General features: G+C 37.1%; 4 protein-coding genes across 10 annotated transcripts in view; 2 read left to right on the top strand and 2 right to left on the bottom strand.

Moving 5' to 3' along the window:
• Positions 1-362: 362 nt before the first annotated feature.
• On the top strand, positions 363-11,456 carry etfdh (electron transfer flavoprotein dehydrogenase). The gene is made up of 13 exons (XM_039648800.2): positions 363-532; positions 1,286-1,432; positions 4,232-4,461; positions 4,952-5,033; positions 5,218-5,336; positions 5,937-6,014; positions 6,314-6,460; positions 7,764-7,904; positions 9,565-9,708; positions 9,785-9,953; positions 10,061-10,243; positions 10,553-10,774; positions 10,926-11,456. The coding sequence occupies exons 1-13, from the start codon at positions 502-504 to the stop codon at positions 11,087-11,089; spliced, it is 1,857 nt and encodes a 618-aa protein (XP_039504734.1). The 5' UTR covers positions 363-501; the 3' UTR covers positions 11,090-11,456.
• Positions 11,457-11,504: 48 nt separating this feature from the next.
• On the bottom strand, positions 11,505-19,303 carry ppid (peptidylprolyl isomerase D). The gene is made up of 10 exons (XM_039648801.2): positions 19,130-19,303; positions 18,133-18,273; positions 17,817-17,923; positions 15,795-15,983; positions 14,564-14,686; positions 14,282-14,388; positions 13,834-13,981; positions 12,892-12,978; positions 12,077-12,119; positions 11,505-11,976 (listed from the first exon to the last, which is right to left on the bottom strand). The coding sequence occupies exons 1-10, from the start codon at positions 19,212-19,214 to the stop codon at positions 11,888-11,890; spliced, it is 1,119 nt and encodes a 372-aa protein (XP_039504735.2). The 5' UTR covers positions 19,215-19,303; the 3' UTR covers positions 11,505-11,887.
• A 933-nt stretch (positions 19,304-20,236) lies between these two features.
• On the bottom strand, positions 20,237-22,961 carry spmip2 (sperm microtubule inner protein 2). Its single transcript, XM_039648802.2, has 4 exons — positions 22,799-22,961; positions 22,471-22,700; positions 20,854-20,968; positions 20,237-20,728 (listed from the first exon to the last, which is right to left on the bottom strand). Exons 1-3 carry the CDS (start codon positions 22,863-22,865, stop codon positions 20,897-20,899), a joined length of 369 nt encoding a protein of 122 aa, XP_039504736.2. The 5' UTR covers positions 22,866-22,961; the 3' UTR covers positions 20,237-20,728; positions 20,854-20,896.
• Positions 22,962-24,974: 2,013 nt separating this feature from the next.
• Positions 24,975-27,592, top strand: part of rapgef2b (Rap guanine nucleotide exchange factor 2b) — a 114,514-nt gene continuing 111,896 nt past the window's right edge. For 6 of the 7 annotated variants that reach the window (XM_039648695.2, XM_039648693.2, XM_039648696.2 and 3 more), the window contains exon 1: positions 24,976-25,584. In XM_039648695.2, the coding sequence (XP_039504629.2) occupies positions 25,516-25,584 (69 nt within the window). In that variant the 5' untranslated portion in view covers positions 24,976-25,515. Of the gene's footprint in view, positions 25,585-27,592 lie in introns of all 7 variants that reach the window. The other variant, XM_039648694.2, reaches the window with a different exon arrangement.

The raw sequence follows: 27,592 nt of genomic DNA, 5'->3' as shown, positions 1-27,592 counted from the left end.
GTGGTCGAAATTAAATGTTTGCCTGAAAGCTATTACAATAATTACAGTTAAGCCACGCTATCCTGAACACGTTGTAACTCTTATCAATATATGCTGATGATCAGCAGTAATTCCCCCTTTAACTTTGACATGCCTTATGGACTAAGATGTCTTTGCTTAATTTATCTTATTTTATATTTATTTTCTTTATCGAATTTTGTCCTATTGAACTGTGTTTAATTATTTAATTATATTCTGCACACGAGTCTCCCAACGAGAGATTTTGTAAATTGTGTTTTTTAAATAAGTGTGTTTAATAAAAAATAAAAAAGTACTTATTTCTTTTTTTTTTTCCGGCGCGTTTTTCTGACGTCATTCTGACCTGCGCAATAGACGTGCTGCTCAACTTATGTTATGACACCTATTTTGTAACAGGGTAAACAGGGGTGATATTTGTTTGTCCACTCTGGGAACCACGGGAAGCACTTGCCCAGAGCCACAGCTGCACATTCAGCTCCGTAAATGTTTCCAGCCTGTAGATATTCCCTCCAAGGTAACGTTACTGTCACACTTTCAATACCATGTAGCCTGAACCGCTAGCAGAACGTTTTAAACCTTTGATTCTGTTAACTCGAAAGCATGTTTACTGTCCTGTTAAGTTGTTGTTATCCATGCATGCACTAGACATTGCATGTTTCGTGTTTTAAACTATAGATTTATTGTTTTAGCTAGCTAAAACAACCCAGTTCAGTACACATTGAAAGTAGGGCAAAGGTCACTCGAATAATAGTCAGGTCAGATGTGGTGGCCTTGTGTCTAAAGTGAACAGTTTGATGACGCGTTCCTGCATGAAACAGAATTTCGTGAGCAAAAAAAAAAATATATATATACAGCTTAAAAGGTCTGTCTTCTTCTTTTAGAGGAGTAACTTAAGTTACCTTAATTGGCCTGTTACTTAAAAGTGGATTTTGTAACAACTTTTGTAACATCCTCTTATACAAATTGATTCTATTTTTTTGAATGGGCAATATACATTATATACACAGTGTGTTTGTAAAACTATACTATGGGGTAATTCAATATGTAAATTCACTATGAAATCAAAATTGACAATTTTTTAATGAAATATTCAGTATTTATTATAAACGATTTAACTGCGCACATTTTTTTTTTCACATGCCCAAATCTTTAGTGAAAATAACTTACTCCTTCTCTCAGCGACATGTCTTCTCTTCTCTGATATTGTGTTTATTGGCACGAGGGCAGAACAACCTTCCACAGAACAACCTTTTTTTTTTCTTTGCAGCACGGAGGTGTATACATGCACTAAAGGCGGTTCAAGCGGAGCATGTCGCACCTCAGGTGTATTTCTCACGGAGTTCTTCCTCATCTGTGCCACGAATTACCACTCATTACACAGTGTACCCCAGAGATAAGGACCCACGATGGGAAGGTCAGTTCTTTGATATGTTATCTTATCAGTGTGTGATATCCCCTTTACAGGTGAGAGTAAACGCATAGGCTGGAGAAGTTTTGCCACATGCTGAGGAGGATAGAGATGACGATTTTACATTGTTTTTAGATGGAACAAAGAAATTCAGATTTTATTTTCTGGGCTGGAAAACCCAGAGAATTAAAACATTGGTCACACTTTATATTAAGGGACCTTAAAGGAACACTCCGACTTTTTGGGACTTTAGCCTATTCACCTTACCCCCCAGAGTTAGATAAGTCCATACATACCTTTTTCATCTCCGTGCGTGCTATAAGTCTGTTTGACGCACCCACCGCTAGCCTAGCTTAGCACAAAGACTGGATGTGAATGGTTGCAGCTTTCATACTAATCCAAATGAGTGACAAAATAACGCAAACGTTTTCCTATTTACATGTTGTTGTTTGTATAGTCACAGAATGTACAAATAACAAAGTCAAATGAGACACAGACATCTTTTAACCGTATAAAACCTGGGAACTATTCTCTGAAGGCGAAGCACTGCTACTTTGACGGAGTAATAACCGCATCACCGGAGACACGCCGTGCTGAGGAGAGTTCGCTCAGAGTTTGGGTAACAGAGTCAGCAATTTATAAATAGTAAAAGCGTAGTTTAGAGTCATGGGTTTTCGCTCTATTGTAAATAGCTGCGACTGTAAACAGGGGAGGTAATACCATGTTTCACAGAATTCCAACTAAAAACGCTGACTGGATGAAGAAATGGCTAACTTACTCTGGATATTTATCCAAACATACCTAAATAGATTATCAAGGGACATTATGTTTGCTCGGTACATTTCAATGAGGACGACTATTTTGAAAAAATGGAATTTGCCACACGGACCATAATGTGCTGAAGGATACGGCCATCCCATCGATAGCACAGACAGGACAAGTGGATCACCTGCGGCTGAGGTAAGTGTTCCGTTATGTTTTTAGATGACCTACTGTAACAGTGCCTTTAGCCAGATCTAATGTAACGTTAGTGACACTATTATATGATTAGGGTATGAATATGTTTTTATCTTGATGCGGTGCGGACGCGCTTGGAAAAAAAACGAGCGCGTTCACCGCGTTGAACTTGCACCCTGCGCGCGGCGCGCCTATAGCCCAAATTTGAAATAGGCTAACCATGGAAATAACGAACTTGAGCGTGCAAAAGGGTACGATAGGCTGTGAGTTCATTGTGCAAAAACAATTTGTGCTATTACTTTCCCCTTATTCTATCCTATAGTAATGCAATTATACTGTATATTATATAGGCTACTGTTGAATACGTTTGGTTCAGCTAATAAATTGCATTTAAAATATATTGATTCCTGTAATAATAATTATTTATTCATGTGATATTTATAAATCTGGATGCGTTTTTGGTTGGAAATCAATGAAACATGGTATACCTGGTCTCCCCTGTTTATTGTCACAGCTCATACAATAGGCTAAAGCAAACACCCATGATAAACTGCTTTTCTATCTAACGTTAGTAATTGCTGACTCTTTATTCCAACACTGAGCGAAGCGAACTCTCTGCTCCTCGTCACGGTGCGTCTCAGGTGATGGTTTTCAAGTAGCAGTGCTTCGCCTTCAGAAAATATAGTATTTATACGGTTAAAAGATGTCTGTGTCTCATATGGCCTTGATATTTGTACACTCTGTGACTATACAAACAACAACATGTAAATAGGAAAACGTTTGCGTTATTTTGTCACTCATTTGGATTAGTATGAAAGCTGCAACCATTCACATCCAGTCTTTGTGCTAAGCTAGGCTAGCGGTGGGTGCGTCAAACAGACTTATAGCACGCACGGAGATGAAAAAGGTATGTATGGACTTATCTAACTCTGGGGGGTAAGGTGAATAGGCTAAAGTCCCAAAAAGTCGGAGTGTTCCTTTAACTGCTATATGCTAATATTAAATATCTACAAGACTATGGATTTGAATGTTCTGGAAAAATTCCGTGTTTGTGGTATGTTTAGGGTTAGGATTAGGGGGTAGAATTAGGCTCAGGGGTAAGGGTTGGGTCATGGTTAGGGGTAAAGTTAACAATGTAAGTACAAATATTAATCAAATGAAAGTATTTTAAATGTAATTACAATGCACCAACATAATGTACTTAACACATATTTTGTATCAAATGGAAAGTACATATTAGTTAAAGCCACCTGATGTAAAGTGTAACCAAAACGTTTTTGACGCTTGTAGAGCCCAAATCACACCGTACCGACAGACTGCAACAGACATTTGGTCTGGTTTTGTCAGATCAGTAAGTGTGTTACCATCTGTCAGAGTCTGTTGCCTTCTTGTCGGAGCTGTATTTCGCAGATTAAACAAGCTGATTTAGGAGTGAATGTTGGAGAAGTGACACGCTGTAATCTGGTGACTCAGTGTTGTCCATAAATAAAAGACATAAATGGTATCAAAAGATTTTCGTTATAGTTATTGGTATTTGTGACTCATTGTGTAAAGTAAAATTGCCCACAATCCAGCATTATACCAACTAAGTGCCAAACTGGAGACATTTCTAAACTATAATATCTTAGTACAATTACTTTGTATTTAACACTGTGTCTACACCAGATGCAAGCGGTGTGAAAAAGCAAGTAGAACCCATTATAATGAGTGAAGCTGTCTACACTGGAAGCGGCACCCCAATCTATTTCCTATGCTTTCCTGGCACCTGTGCTACAGTCGATTCTTTGTGTGATTTTTGTATTAAAAAGAGGCTCAGATGTTTGTGATTGTCTGTTTTCATATTTACAGGGGTGGAAATGGAACGCTTCGCTGATGAGGCAGACGTTGTCATTGTTGGTGGCGGTCCAGCGGGCCTGTCAGCAGCCATTCGGCTGAAGCAGCTGGCCAATCAGCATGAGAAAGAGCTGCGGGTTTGTGTAGTGGAGAAGGCGTCTCAGATCGGCGCGCACACGTTGTCTGGAGCCTGTCTAGAGGTCACTGCACTTAATGAGCTTATTCCAGACTGGAAGGAGAGAGGGGTAAAAACAAACAAACATACATGCATGCATACTGTCCCAATTGAAATCTGTTAACTTAAAGGGATACTCCACTTTTTTTGGAAATATGCTTGTTTTACCACTCCCCCAGAGTTAAACAGTTTAGTTTTACCATTTTTGAATCCATTCAGCCGATTTTCTGATATTTAGAAGAATATCAGTAACCAGACAGGAAAAAATATATACTATGGAAGTCAATGAGACCAGAAACTGTCTGTTTACTAATATTCTTCTAAATATCAGAAAATCGTCTGAATGGATTCAAAAACGGTAAAACTCAACTTTTTAACTCTGGGGGAGTGGTAAAATGAGCCTATTTCCAAAAAAAGTGGAGTATCCCTTTAACACAATATGGATAATATATTGGAATTCTTGTTCACTATGATGTATTATGCGTTTTTATATGCATGTCTTGACACAAAGAATTACGTCCATGAAGGGCAAGACACTGATTTTGATTAATGTCTAACAGGCGCCACTGAACACTCCAGTTACAGAAGATAAATTTTCCATTTTGACAGAAAAATACCGCATTCCTGTTCCAATATTACCAGGTAGGACATCATATGCATATGGTCCAATTTAGAGAGTTATACAACTTCAAACAATGAGACTTTGTTTGTCAAAACTAATATATAAATGGTCTTCATGTATCACAGTGTCCTAAATGGTTTTCTATTCAAGCTATTAGAGCTTTTAGTACTGGTTCAGTCATATGAATGGAATTTGTGTATGCAGGACTTCCAATGAATAACCATGGAAACTACTTAGTTCGTCTGGGGCATTTTGTACGCTGGCTTGGGGAGCAGGCAGAGGAGCTTGGAGTTGAGCTGTATCCAGGCTACGCTGCATCTGAGGTCAGAACACCTTCATTGGATTAATGCTTATATTAATGATGCAGTTAACTTTTATTAATTAGGCCTGCTTTTGTACTGTGATTTGTATTGTGAGTTATGTGTTTTAGTTTTTAAAGATCTGGATTGGTAACCGAATAGTGGTATTGTAACCGTCTGTGGTTCAGACCCCACAAGGCGATCCATTCACTATAATCGCTGGCCCTGGAATAAGTTACTTAACTTAAGTACTGTTGTTCCTGTAGCAAGCAGCAAATATCAGGAAATTTTTAAATGGTGATTTACAAATGTCATGGAAATGTCTGTGACGTACATTTCTGTAGTTATTCTTAGATTGTCTTGAACACACACTCTGTGACTGCAGTCTCTAATAAATTATTTCAAGAAAAGAAGGAAATGGTTATTCCATAACACTGACCTTTTTTAATGTGTGTGAATTTCTACTTCCGCTCTAATTCATTTCGCTACTGTACTCTGTCTGAGACAACAAAATGACAATTTTTTCCCTTTTACCTGGAGGACTTTTATAGAAATCTCTAACTAAGTAAATTGATTTCTTATTGTAAGATCCTGTTGACTTCTGTAAACTCCTTTGAACACCAGGTGCTGTTTCATGAGGATGGAAGTGTGAAAGGAATTGCAACCAATGATGTTGGCATTTCTAAAGATGGGTCTCCAAAGGTTTGTCATCATCATCATCATCATAAGGTTTTATATATCAATATACCTCCCAGAACAGAATATGCCATGGAAGATAGACATCAAATGCACATTTCAAGCACGGCTTTTTGATTTGTGATTTTTATATTCATAAGAAAAATGCTATAAAAGTCTGCTGAATGTCCACATCAAGGCTAAAATATTATCTGAACCACAGCGGAAGATGCACTGTAAGAAAATATAAAAGGGTGATTCTGATGTGAAAATAGCATATCCATGTGCTATTACCACCACATTTCATGCTCTATTGATCTCTCCAGGATGTGTTTGAGAGAGGCATGGAGCTCCACGCTAAGGTCACTCTGTTTGGGGAAGGCTGCCACGGGCACCTGGCCAAGCAACTCTACAAGCAGTTCAATCTCAGGGAGAACTGTGAGCCGCAGACATATGCTATTGGACTCAAAGAGGTACAAGAACTTGCTTGCTTGGGTGATGCTTTAAACTTGCATACATAAACATTTACATGTTCAGTTTAATCTCCCCTTTCACTGACAATTCATATCAGCTAGTTAATATTTGCACAATGTGTCATTGCTTTTTTTTTTTTTTTTTTAAGTTGAGCTCATTAGTCTCATCAGCGTGTAGTGTTAATATTATTTATATTTTATATATAATACAGGGTTACGTTATAGGGATCCACTGATGTATTGACCAACAATCAGTATTGGTCAATAAAAGCAATTATTTTTTCTATCGGCCATCGGACGATTGTTTAAAAACAGCCGATGATCGGGGCCCGATTATATCCTGTCAATCAAAAGGGGTTGGAAAACGGTCCATGGTTTCTCCCTATACCAAATTTTATTTGTAGCATCCCTTTGATTCAATGATCGCAAAAAGCTTCCGATTAAAGTCTCAGCTTTCAAATTCTGTCATTTTATCAGTAATTTCAAACAATCTCAGTAAGCGCAAGTTATAGCACAAAAAAGCATGAATGAACATCAGAAGGTATGTTGAAAGATGCAGAAATGCATCATGTCTTAATTCATCGCTCAAGCAGTTTTTAACCGTGGAAAGATGTCAATAAACAGCTTGTAAACAATGTCATCCAATGGTTAGCTATACAAACATTACAGAGGAGCTTATTTACTGTTAATTATATGTATGATTGAATACATTTTTTGAGTTGTATACAACATTTCAAACTTTATGGGGTGGTGATGGCGCAGTGGATAAGACACATGCCTTTGGTGTGAGAGACCCAGGTTCGAATCCACTGTGAGACACCAATGTGTCCCTGAGCAAGACACTTAACCCCTAGTTGCTCCAGAGGCGTGCAACCTCTGACATGTATAGCAATTGTAAATCGCTTTGGATAAAAGAGTCAACTAAATGAATAAATGTAAATTTCAGTTTTTATTTGATTCTAAGTATTAAATCTGAAAATAAATAGCAGTTTTAACCTCTAGCATTATAGTAATGTACCAAATGAGATGATTATTTTTGTAGTTTACAGCATTAGTTGGTAGTTTTTTTTTCTTTCCTTAAGGAAATCCTACATCGTCAGATATTGTTCTGAGTAATCAGCTCTTGCTATTGGCGTATAAACTTAGTATTGGTGCATCTCTATTATGTTATTATATATAAATTGTTCATATTCAAATAATAAAATGAATAATATTAATATTATTCATATATTAATAATTATATATAATAATATATTCTTTATTATTTAATATAAAAAAATAAAATAAAAAATGCTTTTTCTAGCTTTGGGTTATTGATGAGAAGAAGTGGCACCCAGGACGGACGGAGCACACGGTTGGCTGGCCTCTGAACAGGAACACATATGGAGGCTCCTTCCTGTACCACCTCAATGAGGGAGAACCGCTGGTGGCCCTGGGCTTTGTTGTAAGTCATCTTGTTCCTGAACATTCTGGGTCAAACCCTGATTGAAATATTTCAATGGACTTGGTAGAGTCCTCTTTGAAGCCTTAATCTTAAAACTAAATGTTCTGGTTTGATGTCTTTGTCAGACTGCTTTGATCTGTCGAGATTATTATTGACATTCATGATGTTCTTTCATGAGCTGAAATGATGCGAAAGAGTGTGAAAAAGCTTCAAACTTTGAAATTGTTCCTGGTTATGAGGACATTTCCTCATCCTGCTGATAATGTAGCATATCAAAATGACTTTTTTTTTTTCAATCACTTTTTACAGAGGCATTTCATGAAATGCTTGTGATTCATAGAAACTAGTCTCAATTCCAGAAGTCTTGAGGAGGTCTGCAGTGATGACGTATTGGTCACAGTTGTCTGGAGATACAGTGCAGCGTTTGATTGACAGTGCGATGTACAATCTCATGATTGCTCTCGAATATACATTATTTACAAAAAGTACATTGTGCTTGCTGATCTGTTAGTAGCACTGCGCAGTTTTGAGATATACCGTGTTGAAGATACACTACCGTTCAGAAGTCTGTGGTTAGTTGTTTTTTTTTTTTAATTAATAATTGTATTAATTAAGGATGCATTCAATTGTTCACCATTGGCAGAAATATTCATAATGTTGCAAAAGATTTAAATTTCAAACTGCTTTACTTTTCAACTTTGTTCATCAAATAATCAAAACTTTCCATAAGCTTGATAATAAAAGGAAATTAAATTAAAATATTTGAATTTATTGAAATTTAAATATTTTACAATGTTTAGATAGTTATAAAATGTTACTATTTTTATTGTTTGTATTACCAAATAAATTCAGCTAGTGAGCATAAGACTTCTTTCAGAAACAGTGGTGTGTATGTCGGTTTATATTTAATTGTGCATTCTCATCTTGTTTGTAGCCCTCAATCGGGTCATGGGGTCTATACGACCCCAATCGACTTTTACTTGACAAAAAAAAAAAAAAAGGATTTTGTGACTTTTTGTACATTATCTATCTATACACACACACACAAAACGGGGCTTGATTCGGTTGTTCTGAAGGTATGTAAAAAAAAAAAATGTTTACACTTCTGGTCTTTGGGGTCAATATGACCCCACATTGAGATGAATAGGAAATCTGAAAAAAACTAAATATATTGTCTTCATGTGTCCAAAAAAAAAAAATCTGACATAAATCTGAAAATTTTGACACAGTGAAGATGTAATGAAGGCCTAGTGCTAGAGCATAAATGCAATGTATCATAAAAAATAACATTTCATAAGCTAATGGTGTAGTTGAGGAATTGTGTGGTATATTGATACAAAAGTACTTTATATCTCCAAAAACACAGCATTAACGAAAAGATGAGAAGTAAACAAAAAAAAAGATATATTATTTGTATGATTAAAAATGTATATTTTTTGTACAATTACTTAATCAAATGTTGGGGTTGTATAGACCCCGAAGCCCAGAAGTGTAAACAGGAAACGAAGACCATTTGAAGGTTAATATTGCTGTATCCTAAAAGCCCCGTTGTCCAGCTCGTCTTAGCAATCAGCCGTAACCGAGGAGCGCGGAGGTTTGTGAAAGGGGCAGTTCAGTTATTCTGCTATGGCAAATTACAAATGTTTGTTTGTCTCCTCAGGTAGGTTTGGATTACAGTAATCCCTACCTGAGCCCGTTCAGGGAATTCCAGCGTTGGAAACATCACCCCTTGATAAAGTCTACCCTGGAGGGTGGTAACAGGATAGCATATGGAGCCAGAGCCCTCAATGAAGGAGGTTTTCAGGTATGTCGGCAACTTGAAATTCTCAATATAAATTCTTTTTTTATTTAACTTATCACATCCATGATCTCCCCTCCAGTCGATTCCTAAACTGACCTTCCCAGGCGGCATGCTGATAGGGTGCAGTCCGGGCTTCATGAACGTGCCCAAGATCAAAGGCACACACACGGCCATGAAGAGTGGCATGTTGGCAGCCGAGACAGCCTTCAGGAAAATCACAGATGAGAATCTGCAATCGGAAACAGCAGGTAGCCGACCCAGGCATCTTTGCAAATTAGCTGAGGTGTCACTCAGAATATTAAAGGTGTCGTAGAGTTTGTTTTTTTTTTTCTTTGAGTGCATTTTTCTCTGCTAGGTCTCTATATTCATGAATATGAGGAAGCTTTTAAAAAGTCCTGGATCTGGAAGGAGTTGTATTCTGTGAGGAACATCAGACCATCTTTCCATAATTACTTTGGACTCTACGGAGGGATGGTGTACACCGGAATCTTCTACTGGATTTTTAGAGGAAAAGAACCATGGACTCTGAAGCATAACGGTATGAACTGAGAAGCTGGTTGTAAAGTGGTTGCTTGTTAAAAACAAAAGCTTTTCCTTCTGATCATTGCAACATTGCAAATAGATGCAAATTCAGTATTCTGACTGCACTATAAGATCATTGAACACAAAGGTTATGGTAAATAAAATTACATTTTGAAAAGTTTAATTATGATTTTGATCATCATTGAATGGATTTATGGATATAATTTATTTGCATTAATTTAAATGATTGTTTATATTTAATGAACACAGGAAATGGGGAAATGTGCATTTTATTTCTAATGGCAAACAAATGCTTGTCTTGTAGGTCTGGACTGTGATCAGCTAAAGCCGGCTAAAAACTGCACCCCCATTGAGTACCCAAAGCCTGATGGGAAGATCAGCTTTGATCTGTTGTCATCTGTAGCCTTGAGTGGCACAAATCATGAGCATGACCAGCCAGCCCATCTGACGCTCAAAAACGACAGTATTCCTGTGGCCCAAAACCTTGCGATTTACGACGGTCCCGAGCAAAGGTTCTGTCCGGCTGGTATGTAACTGTTTCTGCAACACTTACTAATGGAAACTAAATGGTAACCTCCTTGTTAGACTTTTGGTTGCACACAATATCAACATGCTCCACAAGTTGATGGAAACATCTGGTGAACAAGCTGCCACATTTTATCCCTCCTGATCCACAGGTGTGTACGAGTATGTTCCTCTTGAGACGGGCGATGGCATGAGATTACAGATTAACGCACAGAACTGCGTCCACTGCAAGACCTGCGATATAAAAGACCCCAGCCAGAATATCAACTGGGTTGTGCCTGAGGGCAGCGGGGGACCAGCATACAACGGCATGTGATTTCAACATTACATATTTTTATTATCATCATTGGGGAACATTGCACAGATTCTTAGTCAGTGCTTTTAAAGACTTGAGTCGTCCTTATGTGCCTAAGGGACAGAATGTCCTCAGAATGTGCTGTGATGTGAGCTTGAAGTGTAATTACGTAAAGTGGCTAAGCATATGTCAGGTTTGATCAAATTGTATGAATTGAAAATTTTACATATAACATCTGTCCAAGGAATGTGTCATAAAAGACTAAGGATCGTGTTGGATTGACAACCAAAGTGAGGTTTTTGTTCAACAAGATAACTGTAAACTGACGGTTTTGTATATATTGTCAAAGTTGGAAAACTAACTGGTAGAAATAAATTAATTGTCACAATTTGCTGGTTTGTTTTTTAGAACAACAAACACAATCTTAAACATGAAACATCTTTTAACATATTAATTGTTTTAATCCACACAACTAACATGGCTAATTCCAATTTCACAAATAAACAAATGTTTTGCTGTTTTATTCAGCGCTAGATAGAATTAATGAACAGTAGTTAAGACAAACGAACCCAAGAATTTTTCTTTTTGCAAAGTCACTCTTTCGGGTCAGCAATCTTGGTCGCTAAAAATGCACTGAAACTTTTGTTCCTTAACTCATCTCACACACAGTACAGATCATATGAAACTCTTTCCAAACCTTCATTTTTACCTTAAATTAGAGACTTTTTTTACCCAGCTATACACTTACTAAGACACAAGTGCAACGTAAGTGAACATATGCAGGTAGGGCGGTGTGGAGTGAGGTCACTGCAGTTTTCTTTAAGCAAACATTTTGGCGTAAATCTTCTTTTCTTTCTCCTTCTCTTCTTTCACTTGCTTCTTCACTTTCAGCATTTCATTTCCAATTGCTTGAATCAGGGAAAGGAAAATGTTAAAACAAAAAGTCATAATCAAAGATATTTTTCAACTAAATTTAACAAATAATAGATTTGTAAAGAGCTGGTTAACCTTTGTCATCTGGTGCAATGTCCTGTGCTTTCTTCAGATCAATCTGCGTTTAAAAAGACAGACGCTAAGTGCTCTGAAAGCCAATAACCAGGAACAAATTTGTCATGTAAATGAGAGAAATGTTCAAATATTGAAAGACAGACTCGTTCAAAGTACTTATTAAAACATTCTGACATTTCATCTCGGGTCTTGCTGAGTTGAGTAGGTGGAGTGATTCTGTCTAACAGGATGTTAAGTTTTTACTAATATTTTGAAAGGGTTTTTGTGTGTGTGTGATGTCCATTGTTATCATTATTTAATAGTCATTTTAGTACATCAAGTTTAACTAAATTAATATGAGAAATGTTTCCTTGCTAACTAGTTGAAATCGTCTTTCCTATTGACTTTCCTAAATAACAAGTCCTGTTTACTAGTTCTAAATTTAATTGTCAAAGATAATTAATAATGCATTCGTTCATTTTTTGAAGCCCGAAAAGCTCCACATCCTTCATAATTTCTTCATGGAAAGTCATACATGGTTTGGAACGACATGAGGGTGAGTAAGTGATGCCAAAATTTCATTGTTTTCTTTAAGATGTGTTTAGGCCAGTGGTTCTCAAACTATTTATCTATTGATAGTTTAAGAACCAAGAATTAACTATTTAATTGACTAAAAAACAACAAGTCTCTTTACTTACAATGAGCACTAGAACTGTGAGAAACTATTTCCCAAGATTTGCGTTCTGCTCATTTTTTTACTTGCCACCCTAAAAACTTTAAGAACCAATGATTTAGAGTGAGATAAATGTGTATTTCACTCAGTGTAGTGTTTGTACCATGGCCTTGTTGAATTCTTTAAGGCCCTGCCAGGCTTGAGCTCTTCTGAACAACGCTTTAGTGTTTGACTGGTTCAGCTCCAGAGCCTGAGAAAAAAAATATATTTCCATGTTATAATAAATAAAACATCACAATCACCGCACAAACCAGTAGAAAATAGTTTTACGGTGTGTTCACACTTGGCAAGTTTCTTTCGATTAAAGCAAACACTGGGTGTGATCCCTCTGAATTGTAAACGCAGCTATCTAAACCTTTTCAGTGGGACTCGGTCCGCTTCCAAACAAACTCTAGTCGGTCTGACTAAAAAAGGAACGCAACATGGACCAAAGACATCTAAATGAACCAAAAACAGGATATAATGTCACAAGATGTGACCTGGTCATAGAATCTGCACCGCCCACTACAGTTCAGTACAGGTGTCATAACCGTCGTGTCCTTGCAGCACATCTTTTGTGTGACTTTTTTACGCGTTTTATATGCATTTACACATACAACAAGCGCATTTAACCCAGAACACGCCCTTGTTTTAAATGTTCTGTCTTTAAAATATTCATCCTAAAAGTTGTCCAATTAGCTTGTGACCTTATTCTTCTTCCTTTTATTCTGTATCTTTAGATCCTGTGTTAAAATAACAGAATGTTATTGTATAATTTTTTTTTTTGGTCCAGACCTAAAGATCTAAATGTGAAACACACCCTTACAGGCCCTTTTGAGAAATTATTCAACTTACTTCCATTTCAACTGATCCCTAAATAGAGAGACAGTGCATCTGGTAATCTAAAAATGGCAGCGACCATGACAAGGTTATTTCAAGTGCGGTGAATGGCTGAGATGTGTTGTTATAAAAAATCTTGAGGTCTTTTGCTTCTTATATACTCTAATCCTGGCAATGCTACTGGACACAGTCCAGGTGGCTCAAATGTCAGAAGATCCCATGTTACCTCATCACAGCTCTCGAGCGCTTCTTGCCAGAGTTTGAGTTTGAGCTTGCAGGCGGCCGTGTTGAGAATGCAGCTCAGGGCCGTGGGCTCCAGCTTCTTTTGGGCACTGTCGTCGTCGTCTAAGATGTTGCCACAAAACTCTAGATACCTGTGGACCAAAGTAACCACAGTGACGCTGCTGGTTTACAATATGCAGCACTGTAAATCAGCAGTGTCACTAAAGGTTACTTTGGTCCATGTGACAGACATGTCACATTCACAAATGTTATGAGCAGCATTTAGATCATTGCACACTTTGAGAGATCTTGCTTATCAAGCGGGTCATGTCATCGAGACATGAAAAACAGAGCTATTACAGCATTTTTAAAAGGTTTGACACATTGAAATCAAGTCTATAAAGCTGGATGTAATGAAATAATGGGGCTTAATGGCAGACTCGAGTGTTCACCTGAGAGCTTTTGAATATTTCAGTATGGCTGACTGCCAGTTCTGAGCCTTGAAGAAATTATTCCCGATATTTTTCACATCCTCTGCCACAGAAAAGACTTTGTTTGTCTAGAAAGAGAACAGATTAAGTTGTTTTTAGCAAGTGAAATTCCAGCTATCATCCTATAATATTGTGTAATATAAGTTTGAGTTGCAAATCGCAAAGAGCCATATCTACAATATTTACTTGTCATTTAAAGGTTATAAGCTTATATATGCATATTTAGAAATATTTTATATATACATCTTTAAAGTCTATGTCAGAGTCCTCAGGGAAGTCTGGGTATGCGTCTCCTGAGCCGTCGTTAGGTGCGATGCCCCAGTCGTCTCCCGCTTTAAGTTCTCCACATTCAGCAATGACGCAGGGCTGAGAGAGAGACACTTACAATCAGTTTTAATATACATATTCATTTGCTCACTGGAAAAAGGAAAATGCATTTTCTGTTTCCTTCTTGGAGAGATAAATGGTTACAAACTTGCTGCGTCCCAATTCGCATACTATCCGCCCTAAATAGTATTTGAAAATAGAATTAGTAAGTCCCAAATTGTAGTATGTTGAAATGAGTGTTTCAAAGAGACCCGGATGATCTACTATATCCGGTCAGAATCCGATGTGTAGATCGATGCACACTCTAATGGCTGATATTGCCCACAACCCATCGTGCGTTGAAAGAGGATTCGGTTAGAACTACAAACATGAGTAAAAAGTGTTAAAAAACTACAGGCATGAAGGATACGCGAGTCCGGCGGTTATGTAGAGAGGTTTAGATAAGAGCTTTGAGTGATTAATTATCAGTATCTAACCTGACGAAAATGAATTTATTAAATGTTGTCCACATTATATTGCATCTGCAGCAGCATTGTGAACTTAAGTAAAGATACGTTTAGACATTGCTTTTTAAATATATTCAAATTGCAAACACGAGGAGAGTCTCCACATGAAAGACCCACAGCCGGCAGATGAACGTGCTCTCCGAAACGGTAGGAAATCAAATTAGATAGAATGGAGGATTTTAACTGTGACAAGATGATTGACAGGACAGTTTACACAGACAGGATGCACCCAGCACACGACAGAGCCGTCCGTTAAAGATGACGTGATAGTATGTCCCAACGCTTGCCTACTCTTTAGCTACACACTCAAAAGTATGTACTTTTTCTTCACAAAAAGAGTACATACTTTTAGGGCGTAGTATAAGTAAGCGAATTGAGACGCAGCAACTATGTCAACTCCTTTCAAAAAGCTAATTTATCACACAAGCTAGTTCACCTGTGCAGAACAGGTGACAGACTTAATTTCATGACTATTAAATCTTGATAATGGTGACTAAATGCCTGTAAAAGACTCGGACACACCTGTCCTTCAGGACCAGTTAAGATCTCGCTCACGCTAAATTTCTAAGCATGGCAGCAGATGTCACAACGTCATGATGCGTTTAAAGAGTGAAAAATGTCTGCATGCATTTAACGGTCACCTTCACAGGATTGTCTTCCTTTGTTTCCAGCCCCTCCAGCAACTTCACCACCCCCATTCCTTTCAGCACCTGGCCAAAGACGACATGTTTGTCGTCCAGATGCGGCGTGGGAACCGTGGTTATAAAGAACTGTGAGCCGTTGGTGTTGGGACCGGCGTTGGCCATGCTGAGCAGACCCTCTCTGTCGTGCTGGGGGGAGAGAGTCACAACCATTTAATGAAGCACCACTTCATTCAAGAGAAACACAAGGTGCATCTACTGTATGTCTCATTTATTCCTCAAAGCAGACACCAGGAAATTAGCAGATGCCTCAGGGAGATGAATCAAGGGCTGTGTTTGGTATATTTAATCTTAGAGCAATTTGTGAGCAACTACGCAGACTGATGGATTTGGTTAATTAAGCGAAAGGTTCACTAAAAATAAAAATTCTGTCACTGAATATGTGCATCGAACAAAATTTGGCGTTCATTAGAGATGGGTCGTGGTATGACCAGAATCCTAAATTATGTTTTCCAGCGTGAACATTCTGCTAAACTACTTCTGTGTTACCGGATATGAACAACATGAGGGTGAGTAAATGATAAGACTTTTTATTCTTTAAAGCAAAGGTCAGCCGGAACCGGGAACACTTCCCATAACATTCTAATGTAGCCTACTCTTTATATCATACGAGGAATGGCATCTATACTAATATTAGTCTCTCTGTTTATCCGGAGGTTTACCGTACTCAGCCGGATCCGGGCCGTATCCAAATCAGATGAAGGACCTGCGCCTAGGCATGAACAAAACGCAGCCTTGAAGTATCAGCAGAGACCGTGTCAACTAGACTATCTCCTGACTATCTCTTTTTTTTTTTTTTAACGACAAACGTTTTTCCTTTGAACAGTTGAAAACTTTATCAAAATGAAACACGCAAACGACTAAAAACGCTGTATTATGCATCCCAGACAAGTAATTGGCAAAGTCACTTTCTAAAGAATGATTACGTGTCCACACACAAACGCGCATATGGAGGGATTGAAATCTAAAAGACTTAAACGAAAACTAAAAGTCTAATTCGAAAATGAATTTGGTATTTAGGATTGGGCATTTGGTATTTAGGATAGAGCATTTTGTCATTTAGCCATTTAGGATTTAGAATTTGGTATTTAGGATTGGGCGTGTATTTGAGGAATGTATGCAAATAAGGAGGTGTGGTCCAAATACTGGAGGCTGGGTTTGAAATGGCTGGTGCGCAGAGGCACCTTATGGACAGCAGAGGGCGCTCCCAGTGCTTAGGAATACACTAATGAAAGCAAACAGAGCGAGTGAGCAGGGCTGGGGGAGCGGAGACTGTACTTTATAGGGGTGAAAATATTCTCACAAAAGTTTTGTCAGTACTACATATATATAATGTTGATTATAATGTATATTAATGCAATGGGGGAATATTTGTGGGTCCTGATAATGCCATCTGATAATGTAAAAAGTGCCCAACATTATTTTAAATGTATCTAGTCAGAAAAAGTGCAAGAATATTTGTCTAAATAATTCTGTATTTTCAGCTTCAGAATCATGAATGTTTGTATTCTGGTGTCACCATTGTCCTTGGGTTACAAGCACCGAATCTAAGCCTATTCATTTAAACCCACAATGTAATATCAAAGTTAGCATTTTTAATCAACAGTACATTTTTTGTTAACCTTTTATCATATGTCTTGGAGTATCGCAATAATATCGTATCGGGAGTTCAATATCGTGATATGTATCGAATCAAAGCACCAAACGCTTTTGTTGTGTAAATGGAACGGCCAGAACACATTAAGTTTTCTGTTTTCAATTGAAATTTCTAATTTAATAACTGGAATGGAATTGAATCTATTAAAAACGTACTTAAGCTAGACAATGACTTCCTTCCAGAGCTGCTGTACAGCCAAAACAAACATTAATTTCCTATTATCAGTGTAAAGCTGCTTTGAAGCGATCTGTATTGTAAAAAAACTATATAAATGAAGCTGATGTTACAAAGCAGCTCTGTGGTACCTTGTAGTGAAAGTTTTCATCCTCAAACTTGTCCCCGTAGATGCTCTCTCCTCCAGTTCCATTCATATTAGAAAAATCTCCACCCTGGACCATAAATTTTTTGATGACTGAAGGGTACAAGAAGAGATACAAAGTTGATTCATTGTTTTATAGAGGGTGAATTTTCAGGTTATCCTTTTAAATGATCATACTTAATGTGACTAATAAGACTATTGTGCTAGCATGACATGAGCAATGAAATATTTTATAGCTGGCAAAAAAATAAATAAATAAAAAGCTTTCCATCTCCATGGAAACGGGAGGTCAGGACACTCACTGCGGTGGAATGGACAGCCCTTGAAGTGCAGTGGTTTTCCAGTGCTTTTACCAATCCCTTTCTCACCGGTACAAAGAGCACGGAAATTCTCTGCAGTTTTAGGAACCACATCAGCAAAGACCTCAAACACAATACGGCCAACTGCAAAGAGAAATAAAAACATCAGAATTAATTACTATCAGATATTTAGTCATCAGGTGATATGTGGCTACTTATTATGACCGCTATTATTAGTTTTTAATGATTTTATCTGACCATATTGATTTTGCTTTGCGGATATCAATAAACTCAAAATCTAGAGTTTGACTTCCAAAAGAGTTACTCACTATAACTGAAGATAAGAAATGAGAAGTATTGTCATCTTTTCTTCTTATTTAATGCATTTTTTAATTTGTGTATTTTATTTTTATTATTTTGTTATTTGTTTTGCTACTGATAAAAAACAGTTATTTAGCAAACATTTTGGTTTGAGATAGATGGAAAATATCTTTACATATTAAAACTTATTTCTTATTTTTTATTCTAAACTGTTTTAATTATTCTGATTTCTTTTTTGGATTATTTTAATTTCTTCTATGTAAAGCACTTTGAATTGCCATTGTGTATGAAATGTGCTATATAAATAAACTTGCCTTGCCTATATATGTACACTATTATATTCTAATATACATAATTACAATCTTTAAAAGTGCGACTTTAATATTGTATCCCATATATTACGATAATTTATATGAAGTAACGTTAGAGGACAAAAAATGTACTGCACAACAGCAATGACTCGTCTAACGTTATAACCTATGGTTATAACATTATAATACAGAAAACACTCAATGGCAAAACGGAGAAATGCATGTTGCTTTTCTAAACAGTAGTGTCCCTAGTTGAGTTGAGTGCATTTATTTCTTAATTCCTTGTCTTCCTTCTAAGAGGCATGTGGCAGCAGACAGAGGCATGGAGTCATTCAGCCTCTTTCTAAAGAAAAACAAAAGATTCTGACCTCTTTCACCATCGATATCTACGTCAAAGAATACCAGAGGGTTGTCTGCGTTTCCAGGCTTGGTTTCAGGAGTTGGGTTTGACATTTTCTTGGATTTTGATAGGCAATTGTCGCCAACTCTGACTGGACGGGGTAACTGGAATATTCTGTGAAAACTAAAGGAAGGCAGCACCGTTGAGTTTGTAACTGAAGCATAAGTGAGCGTGTAGCGCCCTCTGCTGCTGTGGAGTCTATATGCACAGGCGCTGTAACGCTTTGTTGGAATGACCCTCCTGTCGGTATACGTTCATGATTCTTGACACATGAAACAAAAAAACATAGACCTCCTCCTATCCAACAAATTTAATATTTTGCTTTGAAATCAATCAAGAGATGATTACTAGAAAGTTCTTAGTTAGTATAATGCCCTTTTCACAAGATACACCATACTAATACTGTGTTTGACCCCCCCCCCCCCCCCCCCACCTTCAGAACTGCCTTAATTCCACGTGACATTGATTCAACAAGGTGCTGAAAGCAGTCTTTAGAAATGTTGGCCCATATTGATAGGATAGCAAAGAGTGTAGTAAAGAGTAAAGTAAAGAGTGGTTATTTCAGTCAAAGTTGCTCTTCTATCAGCTTGAATTAGTCGGCCCATTCCCCTCTGACCTCTAGCATCAACAAGGCATTTTGACTCCCGCATACTGGATGTTTTTCCCTTTTCACATCATTCTTTGTAAACCCTAGAAATGGTTGTGCATGAAAATCCCAGTAACTGAGCAGATTGTGACATACTCAGACCAGACCATCTAGCACCAACAACCATGCCACATTCAAAATCTTTCTTTCCCATTCTGACATTCAGTTTGGAGTTCAGGAGATTGTCTTGACCAGGATCTCACCCCTAAATACATTGAAGCAACTGCCATGTGATTAGTTGATTAGATAATTGCAAAATTGAACAGGTGTTGTTAATCCTTTAGGTAAGTGTAAATCTCTGATGTCCCCAGGGTGGCTATGTGATGTTTTAGCTCAAAATACCCCACATATATTTTTTATAAATAGCTTGTTAAAATTACCTTTATAATATGATAAAGTATGAAAGTTCATTTGTTTCGAAAGGGCATTTATTGCAGTGATGCCATAGAATAACTATTTATGGTTACCCATTTAAACCTTTCAGTAAACAGTTCTAAAAACTAAGAACAGTTCTAAGAACATTCTAACAATCTAAGCGTGTATCCACAGACACACAGACAATACTAATTTTACATATAAAAGCCTTTGCAATATAGGCTAATGCAATATAAAATAGCAATCAGAATACATGTCTCCATATCTGATATCTGACCTACATTATGACTGTATGAAAAAGAAAAATATGATCTCTACTTAGTGAAAACAGGTTAGGCTACTTCACCATTTCATATCAGGTATGAACCAAAACATGAATAGTACAGCAAAAAAAGATGCATTTAATGTAGTTTTACAAAAGAGTTGACTAAATAAATGATTCAATGACCACTTTCAAGAATCATTCGACTTGTGTCAAATTCTAGAGAAAAAGTCATGCATCTGGTTGTGCTTTCTCCGTATGCACTGACTGCCTTTACTGCAGACCTGAACAATAGAACAATAAGAGACTGATTAGATTCGGACACTGAATTGCAGTTTATTCTTAATATAACAATGGGCAACCCAGCAGTGGGTTTGCAGAGTGTGTATCATTATTTCATATATCTCACTTCATTAGATGGGAACTGTTGGTTGTCATCCTTGCTGTAAGTATCATGTGTGCCGTGGTTCCAAACAAGCCTCCTGCAGGTCGTTTGCTTGTCCCGAAACCAGGGCTGAGTGTGCCTGTGTGCAAGCATTGAATTATTGATTACCAGAGGAGAAAAGCTTCCTCTCATCCACTCTACCCATTTCCTGCCAGTGAAACCCATCACCGTCCAGAGCAATAAGGGGAGCTGGAGGTAATCTAACCCTACATCATGGTTACATGGTGTGTGTTTAGCTCACAATTGCACTGTTCTGCACAGCTGATTAAAAGCTGACAGAAAAGGAAAATAAAGTATTTTATTCACACACGTAAGGCAATGCTATCAAAACGAAAAAAAAGTCTTTACAGATTTGTAATAAAAAAATGTTAAATACATACATTTCTATAAGGTAAAATCTGATCCTGAGAGACAACGAGGTGCGTATGATGTTCTATTTTTGAGGCAGGTTAGTTAACGGCAACTATTATTCACTATAATTATTTACACTTCAAATGTTTGGGGTGAGTACGATTTTTTGGTGTTTTTGAAAGAAGTCACTTATGCTCACCGTTTATCTGATAACAAAAGTATAAAAACCGCAATGTCGTGAAATATTATGACAATTTTAAAAACGTGTTTTTTTAATGTAATATATTTTAAAATGTAATTTATTCCTGTGATGCAAAGGTGAATCCATTCTTCAGTGTCACGTGATCCTTCAGAAATCATTCTAATATGTTGATGTGAAACATTCCTTATTATCAATGCTGAAAACAGTTATGCTGCTTACTATTTATCTGGAAACCGTGATTAAAAAAATCAGGACTCTTTGAAAGTTTAAAATAACTTTTCTTTAACAACTTAAGTGTTAATACTTTAATTTAATTTAATTATTTAATAATTACTCAAACAATAACAACATCAAAATTTTACTGACCCCAAACTTTTGAAAGGAATTATAGGCCTAGTGTTTATTTCAGTCTCATCCCAAGACGTCATATATCTGACTTCTTGGGACGTCTTTGACCATACGTCAACATCCGCCTTTTTAGGTTACCCTTAAACGTCGGCTAGATGACGTTATCGGATCCTATACCCCAGACCTAAACCTACCCCTAAACCTACCCCGCCACCTAACCGACGTTAAAGGTAAAGCGTCAGTTGTATGACGGCCCAGGATCGTTATGTAACCGACGTTTAAGGGTACCCTAAAAAGGCGGATGTTGACGTATGGTCAAAAGACGTCCCAAGACGTCAGTTATATGACTTCTTGGGATGAGACTGAATTTTTTTTTTTTTTTATAAGTTTATAAATATAATATGGGAAAATGGGTCTAGTTGTCTTACTTTTTATGCCAATGTTTCTCAGGTTTATTGAAAGTCAATTTCTATGTTGCCCATGCACGGAATAATATGTAATTTAATGTATACACACTGGTTAAAAGAAATTCAAATATACAACAATATAATATAATATAATATAATATAATATAATAAAATATAATATAATATAATATAATATAATATAATATAATATAATATAATATAATATAATATAATATAATATAATATAATACAATAGGCTAATAGTACAATGACCTGATGTGTGTGGTTAATGACAGTAGTCCGCCTGTTGAGTGCTGTGCTGTAATGTAGACCCCAGCCCACTTCTCCGGTGTAGTGGTGTTTCGGTAACGGCGGGGTCGCGTTGGCTGCAGGCCGGAAGAGGTAGTTGAGGTCACTCGTGGTATCTGGAGATAATGGGCCAATTCCAATGCTGCGGGGGAAATAGTCCAATTTGGGACGGAAATCTCCAATGCCGTCTGGTCCTTGATGACAACAAAAGAAACACTTAATTCAAACTCTTGAACTTATTAATGATTAAATAAAGCGTCATACTAAAATAGATTCATAAAGGCCTATTTACCTGTGAACAGTATTCTCTGTCCAGACCCTGCATGAGAAGGTGTAGTGTCCTGTTGTACCCTCTTCATCCTCCTTACTTTGTTTACTCTTTGTCTTAAAGCTACTGCCAGATCTTTGGAATAGCATGCAGTAAGCGCATCTGAGTGACTGTAAACTAAGCCCTGCATGGGCAGCAGGAGGTCACTCACTCATTCACTCACTCACTCACTCACTCACTCGCTCGCGCGCTGTTGACACGGAGAGTTTGGTCTCCACGGAACCTGTGTTTAGTCGTGATGCGTTAAACTTATGAATTATTGATTAAAAAGCACCCAACACTAAACTAAGCCCAGCTCACACTGATTGTGTACACAGTAACTTAGCCTACACTATTGACATAAACAATAAACAAATTGATAATAAAATAGGCCTGCCTAAATATTGGCAAACAAAAATAAATTAATAATAGGCTAAAATGATTAATGAACATAGAGCCTACAGACAAATAAACAAACAATGCTTGAAACTAACAATAGCCTATACATTTGAAATCGATATTAGGCTAAAAACTGTCTGGAAAGAGCATAAATAGTTTTTAGAAAAACAGGTATTTTTAACATGAAATGTTGTGCAATGCACCTTTGGAAAACTGTTTCTCATGCTACATCTTTGATATTCAAAACACTTTCTTTAAACCGGGTTGCTTTTGTTGATATAATAATAAAGCTTTACTTTAGTGTAAGATATCTGATTTCCAGCATCATGGGGGTGTCTTGACAAAATCTCATTATGAGGTTTGTTTAGCCTATACTGAAATGATTTCTGAATCAGGAAGGCACTATTTTTCATCAGTAGGCCCACTGACTGTTCAATTGTTCCATCTAAACCCGCAACTAACCAGCATCAATCCCACTGGTGACATCTGATGATCTGATGTGTTAAAGAAATTTTGGGTTTATTGTTATTATGCTATTTATATGAGTTGTCAACAGTGCAGAATGTCTTGATATCATATTACATGGCTGGAATAGTCACATGATCAGAGGTGTTGAATTCCAAGGTGCCCATCTGTGTCAAACCTGCCATAGCACAGTTATAGGCCTATGGGACCCATCCATAGACATTTGTTCACTGTAGTGGACATTATATTTTAGTGACTTTTTGTCACATAGGCCTACATGTTTTTAGGTCTGAGTGTCCCGTAAAGAGCACATTTGGGGCAATGACAGCAACTTCTGCTTGGTCTTTAAAAATTACTGACATTAATTTTGGGATCAAATTTGTTATACATTAACATCTCAGGTAAATATGGGGGTTTTAATCAAAATATGGCTTTATCTGTTACAAAACAGGGCATTGATTTCATAATATCCACTGTAGAGGATACCATGTTTTAGGCATTTTGGGAGACAACAATTGAATGGGGAAAGACATTTAGCAATATTCCAATGAAATATTAGTTATTATTAGGAAAATGTTTTCTTTTTTATTACATGTTGTCCCAAGAACACATAAATATGCAAATTAAACGGGGCTACCCATTTATGGCCATACATTGCATAAATGGCATTGTTCATTAAAATGGCTTATAAATGAATTGTTTTAGATATTTCATAACATAATTAAGAAAATAACATATATAAAAAGTTTGGTAAAAAAAAATCGTGAAACCTAAACATTTATTGGTAAATAAAAAAATCCCTTTTGGTTTTGCTAATAGTCTTGGTGTCTTCATCTTTTCTTTTCTTTTTTTTTTCTTTTTTCCCAAAATGTGTCTTCCATTTCTTTCTTATGCTCTAAATAATGTAAAGACATGAAAAAATATTAAATTCAAAAACTTTTTTTTGATGATATGTGGTGCATCTAAAATGATCAGTTCTATGAAGATTACTCAGTCATAATCACATGTAAACATGAAAGTGGGCATATTATTCCCAGAGGGAAAACACAGTCGTATATTTTTATATTAGAAACAGATTCACGTTATAAAATCGAACTTTTCACAATAGTAATGAATTAACTCAAGCGAAATTACGTTTTGGATTATTGTTGGCTTTCCCCATACTTGTCTGAAAATGTGTGGCGTACAATTAAAAGCGTGCAATTCTGCCGTCAGTCAGTGGGTGGCGACAGAGCACTGTGTTGTGCGCATTGGAATTGTCCTTTGGGCGCATTATTGTGCTGAATGGACTCGCCCATGAACCCTCTTGAGGCGTTCGGTCACCATGGTGGTGGCTTACAACAGCGAGCCCAGACGGCAGACCCTCCGTTGCGTTTAGACACTAAAACACTATTTCTAAATGCTGCCTTTGACTCTCCGCTGCTTTGCAAGTGGCTTAAAATGGACAATCACCAAACGCATGGATTGCACGTTGTTTTAAGATGGAAAACTGAAGAAGATGGAATAGCGAACAGGGGACAAACGGAATGGTGAAAATGCACTCGTCTGCGTAAACCATAGACGTATCGTTACCGCTAACCTGCGAAAAGCTTTCATTAACACGAAAATCTCCTGTCAACTCACAGCCGAAGCTCCAGCGGCTGGAATAGGAAAAACAGACTGTCTGGTCTTGTTGGATTGGGACGAGGGACAGTAAGAAAGATCCTGGCTTAGGCTGTGGCCTGGGGACAGGCTCTCATCTGCAGCTGCTGCTATATAAAAACATTATTGTACTGTTTAAAAACCACTTCGCGTTGGAATATTTGACTTAATTGTTGCGCGCGATTGTTTTGAAAACCATGGCGTCTTACGTGGATAACAGTTTTCGGCAGGCGGTGATGGTGAATCCTTCAGACAGGACGCAACAGGTCAGTCTTTTAAATCATTTATTATGTGCACTAGTGGGTGTTAAATGTTACAATATGCTGCATTTCTGCAGTTACTAGTATCACGTGCACGAACTGCTGTTTCTTTTACATTGATGATGACAACGCAGTGTTGCTATTAGAAAGTGCAATGAAATGAAATGTAGCTAACGTTACATGAATTGACATGTCAAGACACCTTCATTTATAGCGCTTTTTCCAATACAGACAGGTTTAAAGCAGCTTTACAGTGATAAAATATTGTTATGGCTGTTACAGCAGCTCTAGAAGAAAGTCATTGATGTAATAGCTTAACATATAGGCCTGTACTGTCCAAATCTTTTTCTAGTGCAGGCACGTGGATTTTGTCTTCACTGTTCACTGCAGTCCATTGCATAAACATAAAGTAAATGTTTGTAAACTTTACGTCTTTCACCTCCAAACAACCCTTGTCAGCTCAGCTTTACGTCGGAAACAGTAACGTTAACGTTAGGCTACGCTGTGGTTTTGTGTGACGTGAGACTGAATTTCATTTCGTTATGTTTCATGGGAAAATATTGACCTGATATGCTTTGAAAGGCGTTGTGGTGATATTTTGCTGTTAGTCTCCACCCTTTTACTTTGCCACCGGAAAAAAGCATTATTATTCGTTTTCAGCAGGGCTGTTGATGTTTGTAAAATGCATTTGCATTTTGTGTAATTTTCCCTTAGAAGTGCTTGTATCGTCTTTAGTGATTTGGAGAAACAACGAAAAAGATCCGATACCGTCGAGTTGGACACTTAAAGTGACAGGGTGCTTTTTCAGACATAAAATAAACCGTATTATTCTTCTACAACCGCACATCTGTTTAATTAGATTTTGCCCTCTGTTTCATCTTAGGTTACAATAATTGTAATACTGATTTTTAAAAAAATATATTTCTTTAATTATTATTATTATTTACAATCTTTGAAGTGCATAGTGCATTTAAGGTCATTGTTACAGTGGCCATGTGTTATTCCTGAACGATTGGGTGTTAAGTAAACGATTCTTGGGCTGCAGTGAATGAGACATATCGTTTCGGAAAGAAGCATGCACATCTGATGATTTGGATGCTCTGAAAAAATCAATGTTGCTGGAGTTGATTTGCATTCATTCAGTTGTCCGCCTACAAAGATAATAACCATTAATTTATTTGTATATAACCATTTCTTCGTATTGCTATGACCATATGTGGCCACAGTGTTTATTTTTTGAGTTGGTAGCAAGTCATTCATTTATTTGCAGCTTTAGGTTAGCCTTTGAAAAGACAACAATAATACCCTAAAATAAACTAAACCAATTTCCATTTACTCACCCTTAATCCATCCTATAACTTTCTTCTTTCATTCAAACACATTCGGAGATTTAAAAAAAAATATCACCCGCAACTTAACTCGTGTACATTTGTTACTGGAAGCCATAAAATTATAAATATACATGTTTCTTACAAAAACACATTGCTTTGCTTCAGAAGGCCTCATTAACCTTCTGGAGGCGTATGGATTACTTTTATGATGGATGGATGCCCTGTTGTGGTCCCAAAAAACAAGGGACCATTCACTCCCATTATGAAGCTTTGAAGAGCCAGGATATTTTTTAATAGAACAAAAAAATGAGAAAGAAGAAAGCCGTATACCCCTAGGATGGCTTGAGGGTGAGTAATATGGTATAATTTTCTTTTCTGGGTTAACTAACCCTTTAATTCCATTCTGAGACCATCTAAATAAACGCTCCTTCATAGCCCAGACTGGAATGTTATAGGCTCTTGTCACAGTTTTTAAAAGCAAGAAAGTAGTCAGACGCTTCATAACGAAAAACGAGTCCCTGCATGGAAATTAACAAGAATGATTCGTTCACTTTACAAAGATTCGTTCACAAACTAACACCACAAGTCAATACTAATTAAATAATGTGTCAACAAGTTCCTGTCGTGTAGAATTAGAAAAAGATTAAGGCTATTACATCCGATTGAGGCCCAAGGCGTAACTA

This window comes from Pimephales promelas, chromosome 9 (assembly GCF_988280905.1).
Source record: "Pimephales promelas chromosome 9, fPimPro1.hap1.1, whole genome shotgun sequence".
Taxonomy (NCBI): Eukaryota; Metazoa; Chordata; class Actinopteri; order Cypriniformes; family Leuciscidae; genus Pimephales; species Pimephales promelas.
This window is presented reverse-complemented; position numbering and strand designations above follow the sequence as displayed.

Excerpts from the sequence above, each read along its gene's own strand:
- etfdh (XM_039648800.2), top strand. The coding sequence starts at position 502 with ATGTTTCCAGCCTGTAGATATTCCCTCCAAG. Across the intron at positions 533-1,285 it reads CTGTAGATATTCCCTCCAAG|CACGGAGGTGTATACATGCA; the intron begins GTAACGTTACTG and ends TTTTCTTTGCAG. Across the intron at positions 9,954-10,060 it reads TCTGCAATCGGAAACAGCAG|GTCTCTATATTCATGAATAT; the intron begins GTAGCCGACCCA and ends TTTCTCTGCTAG.
- ppid (XM_039648801.2), bottom strand. The coding sequence starts at position 19,214 with ATGTCAAACCCAACTCCTGAAACCAAGCCTGGAAACGCAGACAACCCT. Across the intron at positions 17,924-18,132 it reads GGGCTGTCCATTCCACCGCA|TCATCAAAAAATTTATGGTC; the intron begins GTGAGTGTCCTG and ends TGTACCCTTCAG. Across the intron at positions 12,979-13,833 it reads CGCTCGAGAGCTGTGATGAG|GCTCTGGAGCTGAACCAGTC; the intron begins GTAACATGGGAT and ends TTTTTTTCTCAG.
- spmip2 (XM_039648802.2), bottom strand. The coding sequence starts at position 22,865 with ATGAAGAGGGTACAACAGGACACTACACCTTCTCATGCAGGGTCTGGA. Across the intron at positions 22,701-22,798 it reads ACAGAGAATACTGTTCACAG|GACCAGACGGCATTGGAGAT; the intron begins GTAAATAGGCCT and ends GTTGTCATCAAG. Across the intron at positions 20,969-22,470 it reads TCATTAACCACACACATCAG|GCACACTCAGCCCTGGTTTC; the intron begins GTCATTGTACTA and ends GCTTGCACACAG.